This window comes from Protobothrops mucrosquamatus, unplaced genomic scaffold (genome assembly GCF_001527695.2).
Source record: "Protobothrops mucrosquamatus isolate PMUCROS unplaced genomic scaffold, P.Mucros_1.0 scaffold633, whole genome shotgun sequence".
Lineage (NCBI taxonomy): Eukaryota > Metazoa > Chordata > Lepidosauria > Squamata > Viperidae > Protobothrops > Protobothrops mucrosquamatus.
Genome location: NW_015386925.1, coordinates 393,544 through 418,922, shown reverse-complemented (window position 1 = coordinate 418,922; position 25,379 = coordinate 393,544). Strand labels below are relative to the sequence as shown.

Below are 25,379 nucleotides of genomic sequence, written 5' to 3'. Positions count from 1 at the left end.
ATCGAAATCACTATGCACTTTCTTGGTCTCTTTTAATCTTAACCATTTCTTGTAATTTCTTTTTGCAAATAGATTTTCCCCTCCCTAGACATTAAATAATACCTTTCTCTCACCTCCATGTTTTTACTGCAATCATCCTGTTATATGTATTTTTTTCCTTTAGCCACTGCCCCTTTGACTTTATTATTCCACAACGTATTCTTTTTCATATTTCTCATACTTCATCTACTCCTGTAGCACTCTGTAAAAAAATTCTTTTCATTAGTTCCAAGTAGTTTCCACCTATTTTCTCTATATCTACTTTTCATTAATTCTGTTGGGAGATTAACTTATCATCTAATACTTTTTCATATATGACTCATGCATTCTCTTTTTGCTAGCATGTTACTTTCATTCTAATTTTGTCCCCCCTCCTTTTTCTTATGTCCCCTCTTGACACTACCAAAGTATGATCTTTCCCATATTCAAAATCTCTCCTATTTTTCTCAACTTTTTCTCATAAATATCATGTTTTTAGATTTACACTTATTCCTTTGCCACTAGATTTAAGTTTGACTGATGTATTTAATTTGTACACTCATCAATAACGATTCTCATCCATTTTGTTTTTTTGAATCACCCATTTTTTTGTGTATTTTCTTGTGCTGTTTTCACTCATCCATTCATATTACCTAGCTGACCAGCCCTGATTGTGTTCATTCAGAATGTTGCAGTTTTTCTCCTAATTCATCTCTGCTTTTTCCAGTGTCACCATTCACTGAAGTCTAACATGTAATGTGTAATTGTAACCAGGCTATGGATTCTTATTTTTATACATACCCTGAACAACCTAGATGACAGCAATTTATATTTTCTTACATATGGTTTAATTCTTTATTCATAATTAAAGCCAACTCTTCATTTTCCTGCAAGTATTACCTTTATTTCACACAGTCAGACTATCTTCATTTAGAACTACCTTTCTCTTTTTCTTAGTTTCGCAGACATAGAACATATATTTTTTTCTTTCATTCATTAATAAATTATATTTGTTTTTTCATTTCATTTATTTTTTGGATTTTGTGAACACTTATTCCAAAATAACTTTGGGTGGTTAGAGTCTTCTTATATCTCAAATTGCACTCTTTCTTATAATATAGATGTTACCATATGGGCCCGCAGAAATTGGTATTAATCAACCAAGATCAATTTTATAATTTTTAGTAAGGCAGAGAAGTAGGCCAGGTTAGAAATTTCAGTCATACCTATGCCACATGCAGTACTGCCAATAGTTTGACATTATTGCCCATATGCCATAACTTCATCCAAAGTCTAATTTTAGTTGAAGCACACTCATGCTGTTTTATGCAGGTTAAGATCTCTAGTTTAGGGCCAACACATTGCCCCTTACTAGGAGGTATATGCAATATACTCGTGTAAACTCAAGATACTTTCACAGTCCAGAGAGAAACAAGGAAAGTGATGGTCTGCAGGATTTTTGGAACCCAGTTTCAACCATAGAGTAATAAGTGAGAATAAGAATATTTTATGGAAGCAGGAATTAGAGGTTGATTAGGGAGGGCAATCACACTACAAGCACTGGAGTACAAGGCAAGTGAGGTGGGGTGAGTTGTAGCAGCAGCAAGGAAGAAAAAAAAAAAAGGCAACGGTGCTAGAATAGGAGACAGAGTAACAGGATAAAGGGACTTAGATGGTACCACTGGTATATACTAGGAGAGCGGAGAAGGGAGAAAGAAATCTCAAACAGGACCCTAGTGGGAATCTGGAAGTTCAAAGGCGAATCTGTGGGAGCCCGCCATCCAGCCTCCCCGGCCAGCCCAGTACAGTAGTCCTTATAAGGGAAGGCGGCGGCGGCGGCGGTTGTGGCGGTGGTGGTGGTGGCGGCGGCGGCGGCGACGGAGGTGCAGGGTTGCGACGGAGGTGGTGCTGAAAGGACAGCTCCCGTCCCTCCCCTTCTCCCTCCCCCTTTGGAGCTGAGCGGCGGGTGCTGCCTGCAGAACGCACCGCCTTGCCCAGCACAGCCGCCGCGGGAGCCTCAGCAGCGGCAGCAGGAGCAGGAGCAGCAGCCATGAGCCAGGCAACCGCCGCCTCTCTTTCAGCAGCAGAAGTAGCCGCCGCGTCCGCTCCCGCCTCCCGCGGGGCTCCCCAGCAGCCGTCCGCTGCCGCCGCCGCCCGCGTCTCTCCCTGCTCTGCGGGACCATGAAGCGGCAAAACGTCCGGACTCTGGCCCTGATCATCTGCACCTTCACCTACCTGCTGGTGGGCGCCGCCGTCTTCGACGCCCTGGAGTCCGAGGCGGAGACTGCCGACCGGACTAAGCTGGAGCAGAAGCAGCTGGAGCTCAAGAGCAAGTACAACCTCTCCGAGGCCAACTACTGCGAGCTTGAAGGGGTGGTGCTGAAGCTGAAGCCCCACAAGGCTGGCGTCCAGTGGAAGTTCGCCGGCTCCTTTTACTTCGCCATCACCGTCATCACCACCATAGGTAAGGCGGAGGGCAGCTGGGCTCCGGCAGCGCCTTTCGCTGAGGCCTCAGCCGGAGTGATCGCCGGCTTAGATTCCGCCCCCTCCTCCCCAGTCCAACATGCACCCACATCTTCCGCTTTCCCATTTGCAGTTCGTCTCCTGCTTTTTTGCGTGCCGGACCTTTTGGTTGGTTTAGGAGTCCCTTACTTTTCTCACGACCAGGCTGGAGCGGACCGACAACTTTATTCTGGGGAAAGAGATTTCCCAAGAATAGAGAGTGGACCTCCTTGTTCTCAGATAGGTGCGGCAGAGGCGCTATATCTTGCTTCCTTCTAGCCTTCCCAAAGCTGGCTTACTACTGTCCCATCAACCCAGCACACAGCCGCTCTTTTACTCTCTGGGTGTGATGGGCGTTTTAGTCCTAGAGTACGCCGCCTGTGAATAATTTTCTCTAGGTAGCTCTTAAGCTCCTGACTATATTATACCTCCTTTCCTGCTCTACCCCGCACTCTCCCCTCTGGTTTTCTTCCCTTGCTTTTGCGCTTTTCCCTCGGGGAGGCGCACTCGGGAAGGCATCCCGTTCCTCGGCGGTGCCTGGGCACCTGAGATTCTCGCTCTCGTGCTCTTTAAGTCAAGCCGTTACCCGCGAATGGCCTTGGGGCTTCCCCCCCCTCTTCTCGAGGCTCCCCAGCCTGGCTGTGGAAGAGTATGCGCGTGTGTGAAGCCTGCAGTGCATGCTAAAGCAGGGGGAACAATGGAGACAAAAGATTTTCAACCGAAAGCAGAGCCTTTCTCTCTTCTTTCCTCCACCCCGAATTTGTTTAGCCCGAGAGCGTGTGCGCAATATCTGAAGGCGTGTTGTGGATTTCCAGTTGCACTCTCCGTATATAATCCGTTGTAGCAGCTGCCAGTTGTGGGGCGTGGGGGGGAGGAGGAGGAGGAGGAGGAGGAGGAGAGCACTTGTGGGTGAAATTATCTAAAGGGTTCCAAGTAAGGAGCAAAGCTCAGCTGCCCCCCCCCCCGCGAAAAAACCTTCTTGGGCTGGGTAACTCTTTGGGCTAGATGAGAAGAATCACTGCATTTCAACCACATCCCTAAACTAGGCCCAATGAAACTCTTCTGAGTAAATATGTGCACAAGTGAGCTGCTAAAATATCTATTTTGGACATGTGCTTGAGAAATTAGAACATTCTTTGCCTGTTTGAATAAACAGACTTACTTGAAGTAAACTCCACTATATTTAATAGATTTCCTTCCTATGTGATTCTGTCCAGGACTACAGCCCTAAAGAGTTGTAGAATAGTTTCATTCTTTCCCTGCCCAACAAGGTTTCCCCTCCCTGCCTCTTGCTTACCAACCAACCCACTACTCCTGTCCCTCCCTTTCATACAGGTCCCTTAGAATTATTTAGATGTCCAAATATCCTCCCCCCTTTTTTTTTTAAAGGGAGAAGAGATTGCTTCCTGGTTCTCAGTTGTTGTAAAAGCATATGGGTTGTTTCGGGAAGGAACTCACCTTGACTTTTGAACAATGTCTGAATTGTTCAAAATGAGCAATATGGATAAAGCAAGAGCATCTTCTGACTCTGCCTGCAATGTATACATTCTCAATCTTTTACATACCATCCTGATGGGAATGGAGGGGGATTCCCTTGATGAGAAGAGAATCAGGAATCATGTTTCCACTCTGTTGCATAGCAAGCTCAAAAAGTCTTAGAAGAATATCTTCTATTAAGAGGAGCGATCTTCCAACCTTTTATAGGAGAGCAAGTTTCAGTGTGTGGAATGGCACTTATTGCTGAGTAAGCACACTCAGGATTTCACCCGTAGACCTCACCTGCCTTATCAGGTAGGGCATTACTTTTGGTATGATAAAGGAGCCGGTTATAGCAAGATTGTTTCTATTTTGTAGGTGAAAATTGCAAAGGGGAAGGAGCTTGCTCAGTGCCCATTAGTGGAGAACTTAGAAAACTCAGTCACTTCAATGCAGAATTATGCCATTGTTGGATACTGGCAAAGTTTTTCTTTATTTGCTGATAACTTTATTTGCTGATAATCCATGCAGTCTCAGCTTGGGGGTGAGGGGTTATGAGAAAAAAACCCATTAGATTGCCCCAAAGTTCATTAGTAAAACAGACTCTTTGTGGGGAATGGATAAGGGGCAGTACTGATGGTAACTGACAATTTTTTTTAACAAGATTTCACTTTTCTACTCTATTCGCAAATGAGTTCAATTTCACAGTAAATATTACTGTTGCATCTAAACAATTGTATTCATATCTACTTTAAAGTGAGTTCTGTTGAACTCAGTAGAGTTTACTATTAAGTAAACATCTACTCATGTCATCTGTAGAGTGAACACTATGTTCTCTTTATTTTTGTTCCAACATTTCTGTTCTTAACAGGACAAAATGCTTTTCTTTGATGCTTTTAAAAATAAACGTTATACATTTTGCAACATATTAAGCCTGCTTCAGATAGAGCATTTTTAAGGACAAACAAATGCAACTGGGTACAGTGTGACATGTAGGGGAAGAGATCAATTTAAGCTCCTAATTCTTGCTTGCAATCAGATTAATTCCTGATTTATGTTGCGGCTACATAACAGAGTGGAATTCTAGCCAAAGCCTCACAGAGACCAGACAGCCTTGAAACAGCTTTCAATGAGTCCAAATTATTTTTTGAATCTCTGGCTCTTGAAGCATTTCTCTACACCCTGTCCTTCTAAGACAGCTCTTCCTGCTCTCAATCATTGTGTCTTATTTTTAGAACATACTCTTTGCTTTGGATCATTTCTTCTAAAAGTGCAAATCTTTATAGACTATCTTTCTCTTCGTGTTCACAAAACTCTTTAAGAGGGACCATCTCCTGTCCTGCCTAATATAAGTAAAGTTCACCCTTCATTCAAAAGAATGAAATAGCACTACAGAAACAGCCATAAAATGATTAACGCCCACTAACTGATAAATGCAATTGCTGTCACCAATAACCAAAAGCTGAAATACCCTTTGAGCTTGCATCTTCTCTGAAAAAGTAGAGCAGTTGCAGGTCATACAGATGAGCATCCTTCTGCCACCCCGAGGCAATCAGAAGAAGGTCTTGTGACTTGATCCACAGACCTTTACATAGTATAGGCAGTAGCTCCCAATTTCAGGAAGAAAAACACGTAGGGCAAAAATATCTCTAAAGTTAGGAGATGCCAAACTAGGAAGAGTTGGAGGGTCATAACAAAGGTTCTGAAACTGCCCTCTGAAATGGATTGATAGCTAGTGGAATATTCCCATATTTAGCCAAACAAATCCCTGGAATTTGGACTTTAGCAACAGATGATCATTGTACTGCTATAACTTTCTGTGGGACAGGGGGAGTGACGTCACATGTGTCATGATATCACTGTTCCCTTGCCATCATGGGGGCTTAGATGCTTATGCCTCTGCTGGGTGAAGTGTCCCAGTCACTCTTAAGGACTATTTAGTAATGCAGTCTCTCTTCAAAGATGCAAAAGTATGGATCATTTGATGCCTGATTGAGTTCACGTCCCCACTGCCCTTTCAGCTTATGTTCTTGGGCCTTACTGGAATTCCGCATGCTTTGAAGTTGCAAATGTACCTTCTGCTAAAAATATTCCCCTTTGGAGGCTTGTGCTTGAATTTGATAAAACTGAATTTGTCAACAAACCATGGCGGGTTCATGTGTAATGCAAGAAAGGTATGCTTTACTAATTACAGTAATTAAGTTTAGTACTCTTGACCTTGAAAGAAACAAAGCAGATTTTGGTTTAACAAGAAATGTGCACCCAGCCAAAGACTTTATGAAAGCTTCCGTCTGAGATAACATAGGTTTCTGGTACAAGTGACGATGATTTCACATGCACCATGACAATAACACTTATGTAAATTACATAATTTGCATGATAATATCATGATGCACACAATACATATGTCTTTTTCTCTCTTCCTTCATGCCCTTGATCTTGCTGTTGCCACTTCTCATAGAAAGTAAAGAAAAAATATGAGCAGGAAAGTCATAATAGTTGCATTAACACAACATACTTCACCTGAAACCTGAGCTAACAAAAGTAAAGTATAAGATGCTATACTTTCATACATGCAAGTGTCCCGGATTTGAATCTCAGAACGGTATGGCTAGCTGATGAAAGCTAAATAGCTCGAAATATACTAGTCTCCCTTTATACTAGTCTCCCTTTAATTCTTTGTTGGTAAATTTAAATTTAACACACAAGTAGTCTGTTGTAGAAGTGACCTAGATTGGGGCTGAAAGGTGAAAGCGGAAGCAATATGCTCTGTCCCATATTGGGGGTAGACCAGGTTGCCCTGATAGACTGGACTCACCTGAAAACACTATAAGATGCTATGTTCAAAGAAACCATATTAACACTTACTGGTCATATTTTATACTGAACCCCCCCCTTCCCATCTTAATTAGTTTATTGTTCTGCAAACTTCCAGGGCAGATTTCAAAGGCAATATTAGCTGAGCAGCTGTCAGTGAAAGATTATTCTAGGATTTTTTGCAAAATTAGTGAAAATACTGAGGAACACCACTGGAGTTATCTGAAATTATTTGGGGGCAGTGACAGAAATGGGGGGGCAATCTTTATGTAAAGTAATTTTAGCCAGTTTTTAAAATAAATGTGGGCTATCAAGAAAGGTAGCAATTAAGCCAAAATCCACTACATCTGAAAGTAGGAAGCATGCTAAACTAATAATCTGAATCAGAGAATTTCAGGGGCTTTGCTGGAAGCGTTCTGTTCCCCTTCCCCAGTCAATAGAAAGGGGCTACAGAAGAACTGACTTTCTGCAAGTGGGTCAGTAAGAAGAGGAAGTGGGTCTTAGGTACAAAACTTGTAACACATGCTGGGGTGGAGACTGAGGCATGCAGAAAAGAGATGAAACAGTTAGTCAGTCACCACTCTATTTCTTTCCACAAGTAGGAAAACATTGCAGAGAGGCTAAGGGTAGACTGAAGTGAGATTGCTAAACGCAGGGTGGTTCAGCATTTTGTGGGAATCCAAATACACTCTTAGTATATTGCATGAACCAGGGCCTTAAACCATACCGGTATTATGGTTTCTTCAACATAGCACATGACCCTTGCTTACTCAGATTTAAGATTTAGCACGTTATGTGAATCTAGCAACTTCCATTTTTGCAAATCCTCTGTGCTGCTTACTTACCTCCAGTGAAGAGTGTGGCTATATGCAGATAATTCAGGCTCTCAAACTAAGACAGAAATCAGCCTTGGTTTGACTCGGGTTACAACTACATTCATACAATCTAAAGAGAAGGGATGGTCCTGGGTCAATGGCACAGCTTCTACTACAAAGTGCCAATTTCATTCCTCTTCTAACTTGCTCTTTTGGGGATATGCTGGGATCACAGCTGTCAGCTGAAGTGATAGGAATCATCCAGCACATCTGGAGGACCCTATACAGGGAGGGGGGTGGCAGAGAGGGAAGAGGTTGTTTCTAAAGAAGTTTGTGACTCTTCAGTAAAGTTCATTAATTGTTGCTAATGGTGATGTTGATGCATTAATGATCAGTTGTATGGTGTTACCCCAATTGCTCTTAGATATTTTATAAAGAATCAAGATCGAAATCTAATGATAGCAATCACAGCAACAATATTACAGCTTCTACTGCTACTACTAACTTTCAGCACTTCCAAAGGATCTGCCTTTGATGGCAGAGCTAATAATAATTCTGGGAAAATTCTCAAGTTGCTGTGACTGTGTTGAGCTTGGCTCCTGATGGAATATGCTTCTGTTTAAAGTATGATTTTTATAAGAAAGTGAACTCCACCGAGAAATGATTTTTAGATAAACATGTTAGGTTGAAGCTAGCTATACATTATGCATAAATTCACTTTTTAAAAAGAAAGGGAATGTTAAAGAATTTGAGAAGCAACGTGAAGTGAGTGCAAATGGCTAAGACTGATTGATCTTTATCATGTATAGAGAGAATTAAGGGTAATCCAAGTAGAGAGTCAGGAAGGAAGGAAGGAAGGAAGGAAGGAAGGAAGAAAGGAAGGAAGGAAGGAAGGAAGGAAGGAAGGAAGGGCTTTCCCACAGATTCTCTACTCTTTTTTTTTACTTTTTAAAAGTAATTTATGGGCATCCTTCTATGAATTTGTGCATATACATTGCTTCTTTTCTCCCACTGTAAATTCTCAAACTTAGCAACTTTAAGATGTGTGGACTTCAACTTCCAGGATTCCCCAGCCAGCCATGCTAGAGTGTTAGCTCCTAAAAATAGAGACCATATAGAATCCTGGCAAGATCAACATTTACTCAGGACTTCTATTCAGACCAACCAGAAAAGGATGTTATGCATATTTCATATTTCACAAAGTCACTGTGTGTGAGTTGGGTGGCCATATAAATCTATTTAATAAATAAATATCTCTGAACAATAATAAATTCTAGAGGGTACAGATTTAACTCCCTCTATAAGAAGATCAGTGGCATTCTGTAACCTTTTTGGCATATATGCAGGTGGAGCTAAAGTAGAGACAGAGTTTGAAATAAAAGTCTTATTTGGGCATTTATTTATTCACAGATTTCTATACTGCTTCCTATGTCAAAAGACATTTCATATTTTCAAGTTATTGATAGCTTCAGTTATTAAGAGTCATTTGCATATAATTTCCTTAATAAAGTGGAGGCTTGCCTGGGCCATCCAAGTATTCTGCTTATATCCTAGCTTTACAGGCATAGGAGGGTCACTAGCAAAGAGAACTGGAGTAGAAGGAACTGTAAGCTGAATGCTTAATCACTAAATCTTTTAGCAGCTGTTTTATTCCAGCAACTGGACCTCCTTTTGCAGAAACTTGTCTTTTCTTTCTTCTTTGCTGGGTTTCAGCCCAGGCTTCAAAAAGCTTGTTGGTCATTTACCCAACTCTAAATTCTATAAACACAGATTTATCCCCCATTTGAAATAAAATGTGAAGAAAAATAACAATAGAAGAGAATATTTGTAGCCCAAGATGGAACCATGAGTCTCTGGTGCTCTCTCTTTTCTTGCAGATGTTTCATTACCCAACTTGGTAACATCACCAGTGATATTACCTAGTTGATTAATGAAACATCTGCAAGAAAATAACCCAGCTCAGAGAGCACCAAGGACCCCCTGAAGAAAGACGGAGATACGAAGATCATTAGCAAAGAGAACATTGAAGGATAGCAACCAAACAGAGAAACAGAAAACTTGCAGAGTGAATAAAAGCAAAGCTTCTCTTTTCAAGAGAGGACCCGAAACTGATTTCCAACAGAGTTTCACCTTTAACTTTTAAACTCAAGAACAAAAATATGTCAACACAGTCCATTAATTTTGAGTGACATATTTATATCGGGCAGAACAGTCTTTCTCGCATTAAGGGACTTCGCCTTGACCTTTGAGAGATAGACTGGCACAAAGATGGGGGGGGGGGTTTCAAAAAAAATATCGTACACATGTAATTAAAGTTTAAATAAATACAGCTCATGCAATTAGACTCCATGCATTTAATAATTTATCCCCCCATCAACATTAAAAATTACAATTGCTCAGTACCATCAGGCAGGCTGCACTTTCATTCAACAAAACCTCTACATTTGGTTTCAAGGAACTTCCCCTCTGCCTGTTTCGATTTATTATTGATGTCATTTGTAGACTACATTCCCACATGAAATGGTGCTCAAGGGGACCAGTAATACATTATGATACAATAACATTTAGAAAAACATCATTTGCAATCAAGAGGAGTGCCCACCAACAGGCAAACATTCACATTTTATCAACACAATTGCTTAAACAGACCAAGTCTGTCTAGATAAAAATGAGTTTGTCTGCTTGGGAGAGCGACAGAAATGAAGTTAGCCTGATCTCCTTTTTCAGCTAAGTCCAAGAACTCTTTGGACTGCTTGTGGCCCTTGACTAGTACTCCTGCCTTGCATACATATGTTGGCAGAAGGAATTCCAAATAATAAGAATGGCAGGGAGGCCCCTGCATGGTGTCTGAAGAATGACATGGTGGAAGAGCCCCTGGGAGCAGGGTAGCCTGTCCAACTCTCCCTGTTCTCATCCCCATCCCGAGGACAGAATGTACATTATCTATGGCATTTCTGCCCTGGCCTTGACTGATCAGCACCACTCTACTGCCTGTTCAAAATTGCCCTTGGCTTCACTCTTTGGCCCTGCTTATCTCCTCAGTCATTTCCTGAATTGATTTTTGGATGGTCAAGGAAATCTTTAGTGGAAGGATGACTCTCTAGCTAAGTCTCTGTGGCTATTCTTTGGCCCCAAACTGTAATTCAACTTGTCAAAGACTTTGGCATAAGAGATGCTTACACGGATCCCCACTGTGCTTGCTCTGGTGAAGCTTAATTGGCCGAGAGGTAGTTGTTTTCATGTTAAGCCTGCACAGATTTTGGAAGGGGGTTTTCTCTTAAAAGCTTTCTCTGTGTTGCAAGGCATTATGTGAGCAAAAATCTACAATATTCAGATGGGGAAAAATCTATTTTGTAGTCAGCATGACTTTCTCTCATTTGGGGATGTTATTCATGTTCCAGTGTTCCTAACAACCCACCACTTTTCACCTGTAGATGCTATCTTTATTCTACTGATTGTAAAACTAGACCTAAACTATAATGTAAATAATTAAATCTGCAGCCTCATATCAGAAATGAATAGAAAGAGCAGGACTGCTTAAGCAATTGGTAATAGAAAAGTCATGTGCTTTTCTGTATAGCTGTATATCAGTCAGAGAGCAAGAAAAAGTGCCACATGTCACAGAACTGTGCAGTGTTTCAGATTTGATTTCAAAAAAGTTCTTTGGAGCAAGTGGTGGCACAAATGTAGCCCTTGCCTGCAACTCCTTAAGGCAACTGCCTTTTCTGGAAAGAGAACTGGGGGGAAAAATTGGAACTCTGATTTTATATATGGTGACGGCAGCAAGATTGATCGATGCACAAAAGTGGAAGGATGCCTCGATTCCTACCATGGACAAATGGTTACAAAAGCTGATGGAATTAGCAGAGATGGCCAAACTGACTGTGTTGATAAAAGAAAACAACATAAGTACTTTTGTGTCTAGTTGGAAACTGCTTCTGGACTTTGTGCTTGAGGTGGAAAAAAATGATATTATGATTTTGGGTTTGACTGATTAGACTGATTTGCTAATACAGAATTGGCTAGTGCATATTACTATATAAATGTAAAAAGTTGAGATTTTATTTTAATGTCTGATTTTACTGCAACAGAGAGAGTAGGAAGTCAATGCCTTTTGTTTATTCCCCTCCCCTTCTTCACACCTTTTTTGTTTCCCCTTTTTCTACTGTTATTCCCTACTATTTGCTTTTGTATTTTCACATTTTATGTTATAAATTAATAATAATAATAATAATAATAATAATAATAATAATAATAATAATAATAATAATAATAATAATAATAATAATAATAATAATAATAATAATAATAATAATAATAATAATGCAAGCAGCTTAAGGCAACTGCCTTTTCCTGGAATTTCCTGGAATTACAGTCCTGGTCTCTTAAAGGACCAGAGGTCTCATTTTGTGTAGGGGTTATGAGAGATTGTGGGGAAGCTGAGAAAAGATTGGAAGGGAGACTGGACATCAACAATCAAGACCTAGAATCCATTGGCAGATTATTGTCTAAATATGTCAGCCCGGGTATTGAGAAACCTGGGGGAAAGAGTTTCAAATCACTCAAAGTGATTCTGCTTTAATCATCTCCTATAAATGAGAGTTGGAATTTTCTCTTGCCATTGCTAAGATTCTGTATTTACTTTCAGACAAGAATGAAAGATACCTTATTGGAATCCATGTGGTTCTAGCTATCTTGATCTTGCCCAGCTGATCAGGGTTAAATTAACTCTAAGAAATATGGAATCAATTTAGGAGTAAAGTTAACCTCCTGGCAGCAAACTGACTTGATCACTTGATTCCTTGATACTGTTCCACAACTTAAGTCTCACCAAGTCAGTGAAGTGGATTGTGCGATACACTTTATTGTGGAAGACATTATTTTTTCCTGGTATTGTATCTGGATCTGGCAATGTCATACAAAGAGTTCCTCTATTCCATCTGCCAGACCATGGAGCAAATGTTTATTGTCCAAGTAAGACCCTGGAATTTCTTTCACACAAATTGAGGGTTCTCTTCTTTTTGCCAAAATTTAGTTCAATTTGCCAAATGATGCTTTGCCACAAAGTGATCATTATGACCACCTTGCATTTGTACATTTCCTTCCTTGTTTACCACGAAAGGCTAGGGATTTCTCTACTTTTGTCTGAGAATGAAAATATTGCTTCATTAGACCAGGGCTTTTCAACCTTTTCATCCATTGTACCACTTTTAGGATATGGCAATATCCGAGTACCACCAGTCGCCTAGCAAGGTGTCAAAAACCTGATGACACCCCCCCAAAGGAAAAAAGTGATAAAGTACAGGTAGTCCTTGACTTACAACAGTTCACTTAGTGACTGTTCAAAGTTACAATAGCACTGAAAAAAGTGCCCCCAAAGCACAGCCGAACAAGACATCTGCCTGCCCACCCGGCGGTGCTCTTCCTCCTGTCCGAGGTTTTCATTGTGAGCATTTCTGTTGAGGATTGGCAGCAGGGGTGGGGTGGGGGGTGTTTGGTTTTTATTCCCCCCGTCTTCTGGGTGGTTGCAGCAGGTTTTGGTCACTTCACATGACCCTGGGACACTGTGACCGTCATAAATATGAATCAGTTGCCAAGCATCTGAATGTAAATCACAAGACCCTGGAGATGCTGCAACATTCCAGCTGATCGGAGCTTCTTCTGGGCTCAGCTGGAGCCTGGCACTGATCCTGGCGCTTCCGCTGAGCCCTGACAGCCCTGCAGCTCCAGCCGTCTATCGCTCAGGCTTGTGTGATGTTGCCACCAGTTCAGTTCATTCCCCTCCTCCGCTACCACTTTTCTAGGATGGTCGCGTACCACCTGCCAGGTGCCAATGTACCACAGGTGGTACCCGTACTACTGGTTGAAAAGCCCTGCATTAGACAAAGCACAGATTACTGATTGCTAGATAGGGAGAAGATCCAAGGAGAAACAGCGTGAAGCAGAATTTTTTTATAAGTTCAAATCTCAGTTCTGTGAATAATCATAATTAAAGCAGAAGCTGCCTTGAGGAAGGCCCAGATTCAGTAGCAAAATACATGCTTTACAAGTTTACATCTATGATGTGGCAGCTTCTCCGGATTCTGAAGAAGATATACAATGGTATATCTTTCTTTCTTTCTTTCTTTCTTTCTTTCTTTCTTTCTTTCTTTCTTTCTTTCTTTCTTTCTTTCTTTCTTTCTTTCTTTCTTTCTTTCTTTCTTTTCCACCCATCTTGTATTCAATGGCTCTGGGCAGCTTACAACATAAAATTCAGATGGATTTGACTCCATTTAAGGCAGCTCTATGTATAAGATGCTTACCTGATATATTAAGTGTGTGTGAACTCTTAGGAAGGGACTCTCAAAGCAAGGTTTTTGATTATCAAGACCAGATTTCTTCCTATTGCATTTACCACCATTAAGAAATGTCTGATCAGGCTCTATAAGGCACTCTTCTAATGTCCTGTATAAACCACTATTCTGATGTTCTATCCAACACTTCTTTCATTTTGCGGCCTGAGGCAAGGTTATCATCCTGCGGGGCAGTCTTGCCAGAGGTGAGAATCTTGTTCGGTGATGGTGCTTCCATTCTACACAAGCCTCAGTGGAAGTACTTCATTGTCTAGACACGTTAGTTTGACAGGAAGCAGACCGTAAAGTTCTTGGATTCTCAGCTACGGAGTGATTTAAAGGTCAAAAACAGTAGCTTGAGTTGGGTTTTGAAACAAAACAGGATCGGCTTTTCTAAATTGGCAAGACATACACTTAATAACATTTTCAAGCCTAAACCCCACCCCTCACATTTGGAACCAGTTGACTTCATGGGTAGATTCACACATAACATAATTCAATAGTCAGACTGAAATTTTATCAAAACATATGTTATATCTGCACATGAAAGTTCTTGGTTGCTTTACCCACCTGGTACAAATCTGTTATACTACAATGGACATTTGTAGCTTATATCACAAACCTGAGTCACATTTTCATCCTAGTCTTTCAAAGAGAATGTAGTTCCACACTAAATGTAATTCCTCTTCCCAATGCACATACATATTGCCTCTTTTATCCGGATTTAGATTCCGTTTATTGACCTCCTCCAGTCCATAACCAAGTTCAGGTACTGATTCAGACGGCAAGGAGAAATATGGAGTGTCAACACTGTATTGATGGGATTTAGCACATCATAAACATGTTTTTAAAATATCATGAAGCATCCTAACACATGGTATAATTTTCAGTAGAGGTTTCAAAGCAGATAGTATAAAGAGGAGCAGAGAATTCACTCCACCATATCTTTAATTTATGTTACTGGTCCAGGAGCTATAATGATGGTATGATTTAAGCATGTAGATAAAGCAAATGTGGCCTCCAATGCTAAGCAACGCATTCATTAAGTGAGTCCCACTTAATTTGCCTGGTTGCCAAGCACCCAAATTTTGATTACCGTAAGTGACTCCAGGGACACTGCAATGGTTGTAAGTGCAAGGACCAGTTGTAAATCTTTTTTTTCAACACCATCATAACTTCAAATTATCATAGACTACCTATGCACTGTTAATTTGCAGTACCCATTCCTTACATTAATAATGTTCTAATTTCTCTATGACTCCTGGTAGATGCAGTTGCTACATCCCCTAACCTTTAGTATTCTTATAGGGATACTAAATATAAACATTGCTTCATATGACAAGATAGACCTAACTGGAACAAGAATCTTTTCCTAACAACAAACTTCGATTGTTGTCCTCTAGTTTGCTGGTCAAAAGCTGTTCCACATGATTGAGTTTCCTGGAAAGATTACCAACACTCCAGTTCTGCCTGAATGTTCATAATTAGAAAGAAACTCACCTTCGGGTGGATATATTATCAAGATGAATTGGGCAGACAATGACCTCTGGAGTGCACATAAGAAACTTGGTCGGCCTCCTATTGTAATGAAGTAACATGAGTGGGTGTGGTATTAACTGGCTATTAGACTAATAACCTCAACAGTTCCTTTAGCAATTGCAAATTATTTATAAGAGGCTGTCACATGCTGTCTATCCATCTGGTAATCAATATATGGCTCTTTTGCTTTAGTGACACTGTTGCTGTTTGCTGATTCAGGAGCTGTCTTTCCTAGGATTTTAATGTTATTAATGGTGGTTGGATTTATTGTTGTTTTAGAAGGCATTTCAGTTCTTTTGTCTCTCTGTGTGGGGCTTTTGGTAATGTTTTCTTTTCTAAAAAAATAAGAATTGCTTGATATAAATAAACAGGAATGGGTTTGCTGTGGGCTGCCAAATCACAGAAAAGGAGTAATGCTCAATTCAGTGATGGATGGCCACCAGGAATCTAATGGGTTGCCCAAACAGTAGGAGTTGGCAGGTGGACAGGTCAATCAGCTTATTTTTTAGAGGCAAAGAATAGAAGGCAAACAAGTCCTTCCCTTCCCCAGACAACAGAATTTCCTCTCCCTCAGTGGACATATGACACCCCAATCTATTAGTAGTGAGATTGGCTGGAATATAGCTCAGTGCATTGCTGGGCCCAAAAAGGAAGAATTTGCCTTTCAAAACATCCTATTCAAAAAGCAAGAACACTATGTTAAAAACAACAATAAAATATAAGAAATACACTCCACCACACTATTGTTGTTTAACCATAAAAAATCTGCAAAAACTTTATCAGAAACAACTGCCTATCCAAGGCCTCTGTGACAAATTGGGATAATGAAAAAAAAAATTGGACCTCAAAGAGGTCGCAATGACAATGGGAATTTCTTTCTCATCATACTGCAAGGCCACATTCCAAATGTGTTTTCAACAATGGTCAGGACCAGGCAACCAGGCCTCATAAATCACCTCTGACATGTCCCAGCAAAGGTCCAGAGGTCACAGAAGCTTGTAATGCAGTATTGCCAAACCATTTTATCCCCACCACTCCCCAAACATTTCTTGTTGTCTTACACAACTGTGATCAGGAACACTTGTGGAAAAGACAACTGACTTTCACTCCTGGAATTAAGGAGCACATGTTATCTGGAATGTAAGTGGTCTCTTTCCAAAAACAGAAATTCTCTTTATTATTGGAAGCTCAAATGACCTCTTTGGTGAAAAGCACTTCTTAACAGCTTTGGCTGTTCCAATGACTACAGCTTCTCTGCTACACTGTTCGTGCTGTGGTAGCACATACATTCATAAGGATTTTTGGGGTTCCCCTTGAGAACAGTTTGGGGACTCTAACTAGTGCAGAAGCTGGGCTGGAAAATCTGCCCTGGCTGATAATTGCTATGAACCAATGACAAGTTATTGTTGGTTTATAAAGTCCCAAATTTCTCAAGATCAAATTATCTTAGGAACTGTCTATATTTTTATAATCCTATATGATCTTCATACTCTGATGTTGATATAGCAGTTTTCTAATATGCATCTGTAGTGCAGTAGTAGATCCCCCTCCAATGTGGAAGGAACATCTAATGGAAATTGAAATAACCCCTTCTCCCCCCACTTAAAAAATTATCTACCTTCTTTTCTTTTTTTCATTATCTCTTATTTATTGTTATTTATTTCTTGTTCAGTGTAAGGAACCCAGCCATCATTTTAGATCATCAAGTTAAGATACATAATAGTTTATTGTGTGGAAGTGTGTGTGTATCTGTGTGTATGTGTGGGGAGCAGAACACTGTGATTTGAACACAGGTATTATGTTAAACTGTGTTTAGGATTAAATATGTCTTTGGTGGTATGTCACCACTTGGGGATGCTTAATGTATTTTCAGTAGCATAACCAGAGTCTGTGATTAAGGCTCTAGTGTAGAAGAGGGTTCAGCAGCAGAAATTGTTATGCTAGACCAAGGAGAACAGAGTGTCTCAACATTTTTCTCTTGAACCCATGAGTTAAATGAAAGGGACTCCATCATTCTCCAAGGATTTTGGCCTGTGTTGAGTGTTTTAGGTGGTAGTTACTCATGTGCAGACTTCAGAATGTATGTTATAAAACAGTAACTATGTCCTGCCCAGCCTCATCTGAAATATAACAAAATAATAGAGTTGGAAGGGACCTTGGAGGTTTTCTAGTCCAACCCCCTGCTCAGGCAGGAAACCCTATACCATTTTAGACAAATGGTTAACCAATATTTTCTTAAAAACTTCCAGTATTGGTGCAGCCACAACTTCTGGAGGAAAGTCATCCCACTGATTAATTGTTCTAAATGTCAGGAAATTTCTCCTTAGTTCTAGGTTGGTTCTCTCCTTGTTTAGTTTTCATCCGTTGTTTCATATATTGCTGTCAGGTGCTTTGGAGAATAGCTTGACTCCCTCTTCTTTGTGGCAACCCCTGAGATATTGGAACACTGCTATCATGTCACCCCTAGTCCTCCTTTTCATTAAACTAGATATACCCAATTCCAGCAACCGTTCCTTATATGTTTTAGCCTCCAGTCCCCTAATCATCTCTTCTCTGCATTCTTTTTAGAGCAGGGGTGTCAAACTGGCGGTCCGCGAGCCGGATGCGTCATGCACAGGCCACGCCCACCCTGGCTCTGCAAAGGCAAAAAACATCGTAATATGTCATGATATGTCATGTGACACGATCGAGTTTGACACCCATGTGCTAGGGTCACAACATCTTTTTTATATCATAGTGACCAAAACTGGATGCATATTCCAAGTGTGGTCGTACCAAAGCATTATAAAGTGGTATTAACACTTCCATTAAATATTTTCAGTTGTGCCTTGCCTCGCCCTATTACAAAGACCTTTGAAAAAAATGCTGGCTTGGTATTTATGCTTTTATTATGATCTGCTCCCAGGAACTGCAGCTTGTCTTACAACACATGACCAAATCGACACCCAATGTGTATACGTATATAGATTTGGGAAAGCCTACATTAGTTCTGGTTTCTTTTTTTTCCCTGAGGTTGAATTGGGAATTTTTTCCTTATGTGTCTGGGACCTCAGGTGGTGTTGCATAAGTTCATAGAGTTTGTACTACTAATAATAAACCACATTGTGAAACTGCCTGGATCTGGAGTGTGCTAGTTGGGGAGCAAAAGGGAGGGGTGGGGGAGACAAACAGAGGAGTTGTGGGGACCAAACATTCAAGATATGGTGCTATCAAAGCTGCCATCTTGATTCTTAAAGTCACTTTGTGGATGCCCCTGATTGCAAGAAACCTTACTATTGCCCTTTCCCTGCCTGAGTAGAGTTACAAGTGAACTTTGCCCTCATAGCTACCAAGACATAGATTTTCCCTTGAACAAATTATACAGTGTAGGAAAGGGTAGACCATTTTGCAGCTCCTTCTGAATTAAATCGCATTAGAAACTCAGAAAAGGGGAGAAAATGGAAACAAAGATTACAATTACATCTGCACATTATAAAAATGGGAATACAGACTTATTGTACTTCTGCACTGTACAGCACAAAAAGTTATAGAAATCTATAACAATCTCCCTAATATCTATGTGAAACCTGCAAAGAAGACTAACAAGGTCATGGGTATTTACAAATTGTTACGAGCCTAGGAGAAATCCTATTTTTGAGCTGTTCCAGTATGGCAACTTTCTGATAATGAACCAGGAGGGATAAACTGTTTTTTGGTCACAATGTACAGAGAAAAATTTAAGCATTGTGAAGTTGGGGCTGTATAAATCGCAATGCTCAGAAACAAAATTGCCTGCATACTCAAAGCAAACTTCTTAGATAGCCATAAATTAGCCCTAAGTGCAAGCAGCTGGTATCTATGGGGCAAAGACTTATCAGGCTCCAGTAATAGCAGTAGATGTGAAAACTAAACTCTTTGTTATTTTTCAAATGTACCTAAACCCCCTTCAATAAGGGAAAAAAGACTTGGGGACAAATTTTTGCAATGGATGGTCTGGTAACTACAAATTACAACCTTTGTGGGAGATGTTGTGTGCCTACAAGCCTACACATTGCCCGCCTTTTGGTGAAATCTGCTACTTAATGTTCAGTGAGGAAGAATTTTGCTAAAATGTTCAACGCATAACTTGACCATTCTCATTTCATCACAGACATTAATGCCCTGTTTTGGGAAGCAAAGACTAGAACCATGAACAAAACATACACATTTATTGCTGTAACACAGACATAATTGAGTCTTTGCAGTTGGCTTCCCATTTGCTTTTAAATTGAATATTGGAGCTGATGCCAACAAAGTTCCCCAGCAAATTACAAATTACCTGCAAGATGATGTGCATAAATCAAAAGTGAATTTTCCTTTGGAAGAGTAAAGGTTTTTTCCTTAGAGGAGGATGAGGAAGAGGAGGAGATATAGGAATGAGAAAATTGAAGTACCCATTTGGACCATGGACTCAGGTTAAGTAAAAAAAAAAAGGGGGGGGAGAAGTACTCCCTGAAACATCTCTCAAATGCAGCTCTGATCCCTACACTATGTCACAATTGCCAAATGAAGAAATAGAAGGTTGAACAGCACAGCTGGGTTGGATTTCTGGGAAAGAGAGACTTCTATGGAGTAAGAACCATGATGAGTACTAGCTGAGCCCAGGCAACGCCAGTTACTGAAAATTTTATAAGGCTAAGGCTGTTGCGGAAGATAACATTCAGTTTAGCTCATTTGAACATTCAGAACATTTGACTATGAATAGTTTCTATGGATATCTCGACCTTCATCTGGATCACTGTTGTAGCTTGACCTATCTTGAGTCTCTTACCATATTTCTTAGATTTGGGCTTGCAGATGGGTTTGAAAAATCCTTTGGCTTTATAGCCTCAATTAAGATTGATTTACTAGCTTGTTACATCAGCTATCTAACTATTTGCTCACATGCTCCCTGTATCTTCACGGGACAGAACTAACAGTCAGAGCAAGAAATTGCTGCCATTGTAATGTGGCTTAAATGGTCTCCGTGCACATAACCTACAGTAATTTCATATGTCACAAATATTGGCGATCCACCATTTCCTGACCATATCATCCTATACAGTCCTTGACTTGATCTATACATAACCCTGAGTAAATTAACGAACACAAGAATTTTTCAAATGTTATCTTGATGTTATGGCTGTTTTCCAGCTATATGTCACATTTATATGGGCCCCAAAATGGTATCAATGGTGAAAAAATTCCATAAAGATCCTAATTGTGGTATTTGTTCCCTGAAGTCAGTTCTGAGAGAGCCTGAAGCAAAGTCACCAGTAGACTGACTGAACTGTCATGCAGCTTTAGCACAATGTAGGTAGCACCATTTCAGAAGATTGTCCTTTGGCAGCCAATGAAGCTTTTTGACAAAAAAAAAAATCATGAGTACTTTGGTGACATTCCAAGTGCCGATGTCTTAATTTAGCCTGAGAATGACCTCCTTTGGTTTGATGCTGGGAAATTATTTCCAGTTACTGTATAGGGATCAGCCTTAGATATTAGGCAAAAGAGAGATCTCTGAGTAATACGTTCCTAGGATTGGAATTGAATATGGTGCTGAAGCTTCTAGGAAAACAGATAAATCTCAATCTATGGCTTCTTCCGAGAGAAACTATCCTATTATCTTATATGAATTGGGTACTCATGAAAGGGGGAACATATTATAATTAATCAGTTCAAATACAACCGAAAGACTTATTTCAGCATTATGTTTCCCCACACTTCCCTTTATTGGCCCAATGGCTTCAATCAACCATCAGAGAAGACGATAGGATGCAGAGAGAAGTAATAATGGCCATGCAGGGTGAGGAGCCCAAATGAATATTTTTTTTCATGGAACTCTGCAACATCTTGAAAAGGATTGGCACAAATACATAATTCCAGAACCTGCTTTTCGAACATTAGATACAATTACCAGATAGTCTACTTGAGCACTTCATGCATCCTAGTTCTTTTGACCTCATTTTGGGAGTAGAGCTCCCAGGTCTTGGAGGGAGGACCATTTAAAAATGTTTTTGAGCCTCGGACATCACCTTTGCTGAAAATATAAGTTCCAAGGTGAGGGTTGTATGTCTGATGGTGGGCAGTGTTCTTTGATCCCAGCTGCAGAGCACTCTGCCAAGTGGTCTGCCCGCTGGGTTTAATTTTAGCTCTACCTTCAACTGCAGCACAGAAAGGAACATCCGGCTGGTGTCATTAGCTCAGCTGGCATGGACCAGATGACAGCTGCTGCTGTCCATCAAAGGCCGGATCTTGGGGCTTTAGTGGCATTCAAATCCTATCCTCTTTGCCGAATTACACCAAATGATTCCAAGCTGTCATGATCTCTAGGACTGTTAACAAAGGCCAAGAATTAAAGCCAACAAAGGACTCCAATGGGACTATGTAGCCTGACGGCAGGCCAAAACTTTCCAGTGATTCCCTTTTCAGTCCTAAGAGCCAATGAGGAAGCTGCCTTCTATGGAATTGGGATTTAGAAGCCCCTCAGATTGACAGAATGGATTCCAAGTTGTATAAGATACCTGGAATGATTAAAGATTGGCTCTAGGATTTTATCTATGCAAAGTAGGTTCTTTGCCACAGAGTGGGGCTCCATTGGTCTGTGTGCTCATCCTGCTGTCCTCCAGTGTCATCACGGGGCAGGAGAGGTTTGCTATGAGTTTTATTTTCTCTGAGAGTATCTCATTGTTGTGTTATGAATGTTACTGATTTATATAGGAGAAGGCAACTTATCTCTGGCCTCATGCAACCGTTGGCCAATTTCATCCAGTCCTTGTTTTAATTTTAAAATTTATCTATATTGCCAGAGAGATGAGGAAGTCAACCTATTCTCCAAAGCACCTGAGGCAGGACAAGAAGTAACAGATGCAACTTATTCAAGAGAGAGCCAACCTAGAAGTAATGAGAAATTTCCTGACAGTGAGAACAATTGATCAGTGGAACAGTTTACCTTCACAAGTTGTGGGTGCTCCATCACTGGACGTTTTTAAGAAGAGATTAGACAGTCATTTTCCCAGAAAGGTGTAGGATCTCTTGCTTGAACAAGGTGTTGGACTAGAAGATCTCCAAGATCCCTTCCAACTCTGTTATACTGTTAGTGTTATACTATTAGATTAGTTCAATCTCTACTAAGAGCTCCTTCCCAGTAGCTGCTCTTTGGATGAAAGAGAAGAGGATAGCAGAGGGGCAAAGGGAAGAGAGAAAGGAAGAGTGGTGTTAGAAAGAACAAAAAGAAGGCCCACTACTTTGGCTTTGAATCCCATCCACTACTTGCTTTATCCTATTTACTGAGATTGTTTTTCAGAAGAGAAAAGAGTATTTTCATCTGTGGCTGTGACATTGTGATAGGTTCAGAGAAGGACCATGAAGATGATCCTGGAATTAAAACTGACCCCCAAAAGGGATTAAAGGGATACATATATTCAGCCTTGCAAAAAAAAAAAAAATAAGGTCAGGATAACATAGCACTTTTCCACTCCTTGAAAGATGTCATGCAGAAGGACATTAGGGCCTGGGTTTTTTTTTATTCCACAGTGTAGGACACAGAAATACAGGTATAAGCCAAGGGAGGCATGTTCTGGTTGAATGTTAGAAAAAACATTTAAACAGTAAGAACAGTTTGACAGTAGAATCAATTATCAGAGAACAAGCGAGTTTCCTTTCATTGGAAGTGTTCAAGCTGAGCCCAGGTAAATCTCTGGGTGGGAAGCTTTAAATTGGATTCCAGCTTTGAACAAAAGGCAAAAACTGATGATTTGAATGAACTCATCCAGCTTTGGGAGTTCATATGAGCTTAAACTTTGTGAGTTTGTCCGACGCAGAAGCTCATGCCTTTAAATAAAGGTTGGTAGTCTATAAGGTGCTATCAAGCTCCTTTATATTTGCACAAGTTGCTTAACTTAGGTAAACAAAGATAGCATGTGATGCAAAGACAATGCTCATGTGAGTTAGTTTTAAGCCTGGGTTGCTTTGGATTGTCATGTTGAATGGTTAACAGAAATGAGAATCAGGAGAAGCCGTGGACCAAGGGGCTGTTCTACGCATTCTGTGTCTCTCTTGTGGTGTTCTCTGCCTCAAGGTTCTGTAGGTAAATAACAGAGCTGCTTAAATCATTTATGCAGCCAAGCCAGCAGCATAATAATCTTTATGCCATGACATCTTTCACTGCACAGCTTCATTACGCCTTCCTCTTTTCTGATCTCTGCGCTTGCAGATTTTTCTCTTCAGAATCTCATTCAGTGATTTCTGTTAGAATTTGAAAGAGCTTATTTGTTTTACTTAAACCATTTGAATACCCACCCATCCTAAAAACCAACTCTGCGTAGCTTTCACCCAAGATAAGCAATATATGCAGCATTAGAACAAACCATACATTAAAAAAAATAATGAATTGCTTTTTTTTTTTGTTTTTTTTGCAGTCTCTCTCTCTCTATCTTTTCCTTTTCATACAGCTGGATTTCTTCTAGTTCAGTGTTTCCCAACCTTAGCAACTTTAAGATGTGTGGACTTTAACCTCCCATGCTGGCTGGGGAATTCTGGGAGTTGAAATCCAGACATCTTAAAGTTGCTAAATTTGAGAAACACTGCTGTAGTTGATAAAACGTTTGATCTTCTTTTGTCTCATACCTTCTGTCCCCTCTTCTTTCTCCCCCTCCCCCACCACATGTCCTCTATGTTGTTATTGTCCCTTGATAGCCTTCATCTTCTTCTGGTCTTTGGATAATTCCCAATAATTTCCTTCTGCCCAGTTCAACTCAGGTTTACTGGATCACATTGAGTGGAACATTTAATTGCAAGCCATTTCCTTCTAATACCATCCTCTTCCACTCTTTCTATTTTATGTGAGAACATAATTAGCTTCTTCATTTCCCTTTCACCTTCCCTGTCTCTCTTGACACTAATACTGTAATTTCAAATACTCTTTAGCCTGGCTTTTCTGTCTCTTCTCTGGACACTCAAGTTTTTTGCTTCAAGTTTTTCCATCTATCTCATCAGTTCCACTTTCCTAATACAATTGCAAAACCTGCCTTACAATTTCTCAAAAATTTTCTTCCCTTTTTTATTCACTTGAGAATTTATTTCAAACTTTTCTTACTACATTTGACTTTGCTTAGTTGTAGGAGCTGGCGGCTCTTTCTAAAGCTTCCTGGTTGCCCATAATTGGATTACAACTTTCCTCTATAGGAGAATCCCCTCTTTTAATGGAAACAATGAAAACTCTGGGAGAAACAGTACAGTGAAAGACAGGATGTTTACTCACAACTCTGTGAGCCACCACATGACTAGATCAGCACAAGAACCCAGTAGGCTATTAATGAGAATAAAAACTCTTCTCCTTTTAAAGACATTTCAGAAGCAATTGCTGTTTCATTAGCTTGAGTGAAGTCCAGTTGGAAACGGAAGAATGTTGATAGCACTAGGGCTGTGCACAAAACAGAAGAAGTGTTTCATACATGAAACAAAACAGTGTGTCTTGAAAGTTCATCCCAAATGGTCTGGCCAGGTTTCAATTCAGGCAAATCTGAAATAGGGAAATGAGGGCTAATGAAGGCTTTGATTAAGGTGCTGATTAGGGCCAGGGAAGAACAGGTTCCAGTTTGCTCTCAGCCATGGAAATTTACTTGGTCACTCTGGGCCATTTCAGTTTGTCTCAGCCCAATCTACATCGTAGGAACTATTATGGAGAAAAACTGGAGTAGCAAGTGCTTTGTATGCCATCTTGAATTCCTGGTGTAAAGGCAGGATTTAAATCTAAAATTATAAATTGTTCGGTTAATTATTTTTATTTTCTTTATTCAACTTCTATAGCTGCCCATCTCAGTCAATGACTCTGGGTGGCTTACAATTCAAAAAATGTATTACAATTATTACACTAAAGCAGTGG

General features: G+C 40.3%; 1 protein-coding gene across 1 annotated transcript in view; it reads left to right on the top strand.

Moving 5' to 3' along the window:
- Window positions 1-2,199: 2,199 nt before the first annotated feature.
- The window catches only part of KCNK3 (potassium two pore domain channel subfamily K member 3), an 89,688-nt gene continuing 66,508 nt past the window's right edge, over window positions 2,200-25,379 (top strand). Inside the window, exon 1 of the mRNA XM_015817747.1 lies at window positions 2,200-2,482. Coding sequence (XP_015673233.1) covers window positions 2,200-2,482 — 283 coding nt within the window. The remainder of the gene's footprint in view (window positions 2,483-25,379) is intronic.